Raw genomic sequence first — 7,435 nt, 5'->3', positions numbered from 1 at the left:
CTTTTGCATTTTTTTGCATTTACAAACTGCTACACAGAATATCACATTTCAAAATTTGAAAGTGAAACTCCAACTTCTGCAGTTTGAACAGCCTGGTTTGAATCAGGGATCTTCTTTTAAGAGGAAAAAAAAAATCATCTCTTCTGGTTCATATCAAATGAGATACAAAGGTTTAACAGGCAGTCATAGAGATTTGACCAAACCTATTTTATATGTAAGGCATCTACAGCCAAGAGAGGTTAAATGTATCAAATGAAAGCTTCTCATAAGGGCACTGATGTCTCTAAATTGCTCAGAGATCCAGACTGGTCATGGCCCTGGTTACCTCTTTTCCTGATAGTCTGACCCTATCTTCATAGGGAGACAGCTCCTGATTGTGCATGCTAGTAAATGAAGCATGGGAAATATAACCTTATGATATGAAAAACATGTTTTATTTTGTAATAAAATAAAAATTTCCATGGAAATTTTCATAAGTTTGCAAAACAAGTTTCTGATACATTTGCACAAGTAAATTTTCCTTGTGCAATAAAATATAATATTTCTATCTGCCTTTCCTTTCTGTTTTTAATAATGAAGTGTATCATTCTTTTCACCTAGAATCAAATTTGTCTTCAGCAACTGGACATGAAGGAGAGGAAAGGGTTAGAGATAGAGCCTACATGACTCTATCTCAACAAAGATTGCTCTTAAAAGACCATAATTTTACTATCAATTACTGTAAGAGCTTTGGGATTCATTTTCTCTTATCTCATGTTTAAAGTGTTTCCAAGTTCACCATATATATATATATATATTCAGTTGGTTAATATGTCATAGTTTTTTCATGATAAACTCCCTATTTACCAAGTAGACACAGATACACAACTGATGTGTTCTTCCACTTACACTCTCAGCCTACCTGTCAATGCTAACATCCAACAACATTAATATGCAAAAGCAGATAAATATATTTGTGAATAGTTGAGGGTTGACTATGAGCCCAGGCAACTTTTCTAAATTTTTCTTTAATTAATCATCATTGCTGATGTGTAGTTCCATCAATGATGATGAATGTTTGAATGCTGTGGTGGAGAGCTTTCAAAATACATGAAGTCCTGAAATTAGAAAAATAATTATATGTATAATAAATATCAAATTAGATAGATAAATAATTATACAAATAAAACAGTACATAAGTAATTAAGTGCAATGCATAAAATGTCACTCTTTATAACTTAACAGGTAATTTTCTCATTTCAGGTAAGAATAAATCATGAAATCTTTAGTGAAATCTTCATGAAGAGAACCTAATAGGAAGAACAGCAATTGCAAATTTGAAACTGTCGGCAGTCAATAAACTTTCCACTTGGGGTACCAATTAACTAAATTTTCATTGTTGAAATGAGAAAAACTTGATAATCTATATTAAACATGTTTTAAAAAGGATTAAACAAGTTAAACATATAATTGCAATATGTTAAATAGATATTTTAAGGTAAATGCTACCAATTTTATTTCTATGCTTTACTTAAGAATATTAGCCATTAATCAGAAATACAGCAAAGGAATTGTACCTAATAAATATAGGATGGTACAACACCAAGGAGTACATTGACAAAGAGGTAATAGGTGAAGAGAAAAAACATCAGCTTTAGACTTATTTTATTTCATTAAGAAATCAAAGGATAGGCATCTTTAAGTAGTGAGAATAATAAGTAACATGCAATGATGACAATTACATTGAGTGGATGCTTAGTATCTTTCAAGCATGGTCCTGGCTCCTTTACTAATATAATAGCTAGTATTTATAACCCTGGAATATATATATATATATATATATTATATATACATATTTCATTTCCATTTTACAAATGAGGAAACTGAGGCTTGCAATTGTTAAACACTTTGCAAGACATATAACTCACAAAGAGTCGGACACAACTTAGGGACTGAATAACAAGACATAATCAGTAAGTGGCAGAGTCAGTTTCAAACCTTATTGCCTTTCTACTACATATGCTACTTCTCATCAGAAAGAATAATTCTCTCAGAATAGCTCAACAGCAAAAGGCTTACAATGAGGAAGCAAGCTCCAAAAATCATGGCTTTCATGGTCACATCCAGGTCTAATGGGAAGTGAATTTCAAAGTGGTCAGCATCGCTCATTGCTGATAACACACCATTCCACTTCCGAGTGATACTGCCAATAATGGAAACACCATCCAGGGACAGGATCTAGAAAGATAAGAATATGACTTTAGGATGATTAAAAGGTGTTAAAACACATGCTTTATTCTCCTGTTTATAAGCAGTTCACCCTGAGGTCACTTTCACTACTTTTCAGTACAAACATAGGGCAGGAAATGAATATAGTAATAATAAAATTTCAAATAGGGAATTATGGCCAGGAAGAGTTAAGTGCCCTGCAACTGGTTAATGACCGAGCCGGGGAATATCTTACAATTCTCAAGCCCCATGTTCTTTCTTCATCCTCCACTGAGTTATTAGGAAAGCCTTTCAGTGGAGGTATGATTTAAACTGATTTTGAAATTCTTTCCCTAAAGTAAAGGGTGGGAATTATGGATTGGGAGGGAGTCTCTCCACTGGAGGGAAAGATGGTCTGCTTTAGTGTACTTCACAAAATCCATGCAATCACTCAGGCTTCTATGGGTCCTGTGCTTTTCTTCTTCTTTTTCTTTTTTCTAGTATTTATTCATTTATTTGGGGCTTCCCTGGTGGCTCAGATGGTAAAGAATCTTCCCACCTTGCAGGAGACCCGGGTTTGATCCCTGGGTCAGAAAGAGCCTCTGGAGGAGGGAATGGAAATCCACTGCAGCACTGCCTACAGAATTCCTTGAACAGAAGAGCTTGGTGGGCTACAGTCCAAGGTGGTCTACTTCATTGCACTTCATAGAATCCATGTAATCACTCAGGCTTCTGTGGGTGCTGTGTTCTTCTTTAAAATATTTATTTACTTATTTAGCTGCATTGGGTCTTAGTTGTGGCACATGGGATCTTTGGTTGTGGTGCACAGACTCTAGTTGTAGCCCATGGGCTCAGCAGTTGTGGTGCAAGGGCTTAGTTGCTCTGTAGTATGCGGGATCTTAGTTCCCTGACCAGGGATCAAACTCTAATCCCCTGCATTACAAGGCAGATTCTTAACCACTGGACCAGCAGGAAAGTCCCAGTCCTGTCTTCTTAAACAGTCTCAGAATCTCAAAGGGCTTCAGCTTCTAAAAGGGAGATTCTGGTACTTGCCACAAGGAAAACACACAAATACCACTTTGTGGTGATTAGAATGATCCAAACACCCTGCCCTCAAAATCTGGCTTAACTTAATTTTCTACCTATCTACAATGGTCTTTTTATAAATAAGTAATGGTTGACAATACGGTTATGTAAAACAAGAACTAAGGGAAGTTTACTGGGTGTCATAAAAAATATTTGAATGAGCAATTTTAGATTATGAGTCTTGTTGAATTCCAAAGCATTAGGAAGAACGCTTTAAGGAGCCCAGGAATCTCCTTTGTCAAAACTGTAGGGTAGTAAGATATCATTCAACTCCCTTAGGGCTCAGCTGATAAAGAATCCACCTGCAATGCTGAAGACTTGGGTTCAATTCCTGGCTTGGGAAGATCCCCTGGAGAAGGGAAAGGCTACCCACTTCAGAATTCTGGCCTGGAGAATTCCATGGACTGTACAGTCCATGGGGTCAGTACAGTCCATGGGGTCATAAAGAGTCAGACATGACTGAGTGACTTTCACCTTAGAGATACCATTCTGCAGCCACTGAGATAAAGCCAAAACAGAAGGATTTTTCTTTTTCCAGAAAATTTTATAATCTACTGTAAGTTTTATGCATGTTATGAGCATTGTATTGTGTTTTGAGGATGCAGCAGGCTTCTATCTTGCACAACCTCAGGGATGTTCTATTTGTTCTGTGGTATGTGGGGCCTCTTCATTACTCAGGACCTATATTCTGATTGGAAATCCTTGGTAAAATCGTTAGTGAAAAATAGCCAAGAATAAAATGAATGCATTAGGTCAGGCTATTTAGTCTCAAGTTTAATATTTTAAATGGTTTCTTATTTTCATCCAACACAGAAATCATACAAAATATTTGTGGAAAGCATTAAGCAATCCCTTAAAAATAATCTGAAAACTTCTTGATGTCAACCTGTTAGTTAACTCTTTCCTCACACTATTCATTTATACACACACAAAAAATCATCTAAAGCCAGATCATTCTGGGGCCTGTTAGTACATGTAGAAAAAAATTGTAGAAACATGTTTAGATTTGTTTACCTCAAAAACAGAATCTGAACCACAGCCATAGGTGGAACATGGCCCGAGTACTCCCATCATATCTTCTTTCTTCTCATTTTGGAGGCTGTACACTGCCCTGCACAGGTTCCAGTGTTCAGCTACAAAGCCAATGGTGACGCCAGGAGGACACTGCACCTCCAGCTGCCAAATGAAGCAGGGACAGAGGTGGGTGAATATGCCCTATTAACACACACACACACACACACACACACACACTAGATGTGTTCTTGATTCTTTCCAGAACTAGGGAAACTGTCATTGGTATAGAGTCTTCCATTTTCCCTGGGCTATTTCTTAGGATAGTATGTCAGAGAACAGCCTTGAGAGATGAGGCCATGTTCCCTTCAGGACAAAATTACTGCTGGTTATAAAATGGTCAGTTCTCTAGGCTCTGTGTTCCTCAGCTGTATATGGAGCATCTACTTGGGATCCTCTGAGTCATCTCTGTAGAATATGGGGAGGAGGGAACCGATGCACATGTGCTGGAGCTCATGCTGCTTGGTGATGGTGGTTTGGTTGCTAAGTCCTATACGACTCTTTGCAACCCTATGCACTGTAGCCTGCCAGACTCCTCTGTCCGTGGGATTTTCCAGACAAAAATACTGGATTTGGTTGCTGTTTCCTTCTCCTGGGGATCTTCCCAACCCAGGGATCAAACACGCATTTCCTGCATTCGCAGGTGGATTCTTTACCATCTGAAGCACTAGAGAAGCCCCTCATGCTGCTTACTGGGCTGTAATAAAGTTCTTTGTCCCTCACCTAGGGGTCTCATGTCTTGTGGCACAATCCACAAAAAAGTAACATGCTAGCTTCTTAGATTGACATCTCAGACATGACAATTATAATAGAAAAGGGAATGAGCCATTCTGAAAATTAAATGCTGTGAAGACAACAGAATGTGCATACAAGTATGGGATGAGGTGGAGATTCATCTCAAATATGACAGTTGTTACAAAGACAATAGGACAAAGGAGTAAGCTATCTGACAACTGCTAATATTCACCGAGCGCTACACTATTTGCCAGGCACTGTGCTAACACAGGACTTCCCCATGGCTCAGCAGTAAAGACTCCACCTGCAATGCATGAGCTTCAGAAGACACAGGTTCAATCCCTGGGTCAAGAATATCCCCTGGAGGAGAGCATGGTAACCCACTCCAGTATTCTTGCTTGGAGAATCCCATGGACAGAGGAGCCTGGCAGGCTACAGTCCATGGGGTTGCAAAGAGTCAGACACAACTGAAGTGACTAAGCCCACACATTCATGGTAACACAGGTGACATTTATTTACTACATGATCCTCAAAATAATCATCCTATGAGATAGTAATATTAATATATCCATTTTACAGGTGAATAAATCAAGGCACAGAAAGGGCTATAAGTTAATTCTATTGCAAAGGCTGATACTTAACATAAAATTAAAATCTCAATAAATCTAAGGGATATTGTTCCATCCAGTTCATGTATTAAGAACACTGAGGCTCAAACAGGCTAAATCAGGGGTCCCCAGTCCCCAGGCCATGGACCAGTACCTGTCTGTTGCCTGTTAGGAACCGGGCCACGTGGCAGGAAGTGAGCGGCAGGCGTATCTGTATTTACGGCTGCTCGCTCCCATCACTTGCATTACTGCCTGAGCTCCACCTCCTGTCAGATCAGTGGTGGCCTCAGATTCTCACAGAAGCGTGAACCCTACTGTGAACTGCACATGCTAGGGATCTAAGGTTGTGAACTCCTTATGAACATTATCTCCAAACCACACCCCTGCCCCAGGCCATGGAAAAACTCTCTTCCATGAAACTGGTCCCTTTAAGTCAGTGGCATATTTGAAATTCAAATTCTTCTGGATCACTCTCAAAACTGCTTTGCTTTTCTTTGTAGTAAACAATTTTCCTAGGGCAGCGTGGATTATAGAAGAACAACCAAAGTGTAACTTGACACATTTGCTTTCTAGTTCCACCATCTACCAAATGTAACACGATCCTCCAAAAAAAATTTTTTTTGTAACACCACCAAAACAATTATTCTTTTTTTGAGTCACCCTTTCTTTATCTGTAACAAGGTGTAGATATAATGGGTAGAGTAAAAGTGTCTGAAGTGCCTTCCAATTCTAAATGTGTGTCTATATTTAGCGTGACCTTATTTGGGGATATATAGGAACATTTAGATAAATGTGTTGTAGGTAATGGCCTTTCTGCCTGCCAATCCAGGAAGGAGATGTTAAGAGAGGAGGGTTTGAGCCCTGGGTTAAGAAGTTCCCCAGGAGGAGGGCATGGCAACCCGCTCCAGTATTAAGGCCTGGAGAATCCCATGGATAGAAGAGCCTGCCAGGCTACAGTCTGTGGAATTGCTAATTTCTAATTCAATAGATAACAATTGACTGCATGTGTGCTAAGTCGCTTCAGTCATAAATAACCTTAATTTGTGCTTGATCCCCCTGATTAGCACCCAAAGACATGAACCCACTAGAAACTGCCTTGGTGATTCTCCATAGGTTAGGATTATTTGGCATTTGGCTTCCTTCCTCCCCACTGGCTTCCATTCTTACTGTGCCATGAAAGTCCCCTCCTTTGTGGCTTTGGAAGGAGCACAACTGTGCAGTGAAGAATTGGATCAGGAAAAAACAATGGATGACCTCTGTCTCGTCTGTCCTCTTACCTCTTGCCTGGCGGAGGGGCAACAGAAGCAGCAGCAGGTGCATCTGAAAGGTCTTTGCATTGTCATGACTTCTCGGCCCATACAGTCAGTGACCCGGAGCACGAAGGGCCTCAATGTCCGGTAAGCATTCCTGGTGTAGTCATCTGTGTCTTCAGTCACAAAGTAAACCATCTGGCCCGTGTTGTTTTTAATATCATATCTATTATTAGTTTCAAAACCTGTTATCACTAAAAATAAAATGAGAGAGATTTCTTATTTTAGAAGCAGTTAAAATGGGCCTTATGAAGTCCTTCTGTAGTATTTGACAGGGGCCTAAAACAAAACAGCTTTTTAAAAAATTTCTAATGAAAAATATGCAATGATTGCTGCTGCTGCTGCTGCTGCTAAGTCGCTTCAGTCGTGTCCGACTCTGTGCGACCCCATAGACAGCAGCCCACCAGGCTCCCCCGTCCCTGGGATTCTCCAGAGATG

General features: G+C 39.5%; 1 protein-coding gene across 1 annotated transcript in view; it reads right to left on the bottom strand.

Annotated features, from left to right (window-relative positions):
* Window positions 1-6: 6 nt before the first annotated feature.
* PLSCR4 (phospholipid scramblase 4) overlaps window positions 7-7,435 on the bottom strand; it is a 112,160-nt gene continuing 104,731 nt past the window's right edge. Inside the window, exons 7-10 of the mRNA XM_010858292.1 lie at window positions 6,965-7,191; window positions 4,288-4,449; window positions 2,059-2,217; window positions 7-1,097 (exon numbers count right to left, since the gene is read on the bottom strand). Coding sequence (XP_010856594.1) covers window positions 1,041-1,097; window positions 2,059-2,217; window positions 4,288-4,449; window positions 6,965-7,191 — 605 coding nt within the window. The 3' untranslated portion in view covers window positions 7-1,040. The remainder of the gene's footprint in view (window positions 1,098-2,058; window positions 2,218-4,287; window positions 4,450-6,964; window positions 7,192-7,435) is intronic.

The sequence above is a fragment of the Bison bison genome, unplaced genomic scaffold (assembly GCF_000754665.1).
Source record: "Bison bison bison isolate TAMUID 2011002044 unplaced genomic scaffold, Bison_UMD1.0 scf7180017864384, whole genome shotgun sequence".
In the NCBI taxonomy this organism is placed as follows: domain Eukaryota; kingdom Metazoa; phylum Chordata; class Mammalia; order Artiodactyla; family Bovidae; genus Bison; species Bison bison.
The sequence above is the reverse complement of the archived record's forward strand: the minus strand, read 5'-3'. Positions and strand labels throughout refer to the sequence as shown.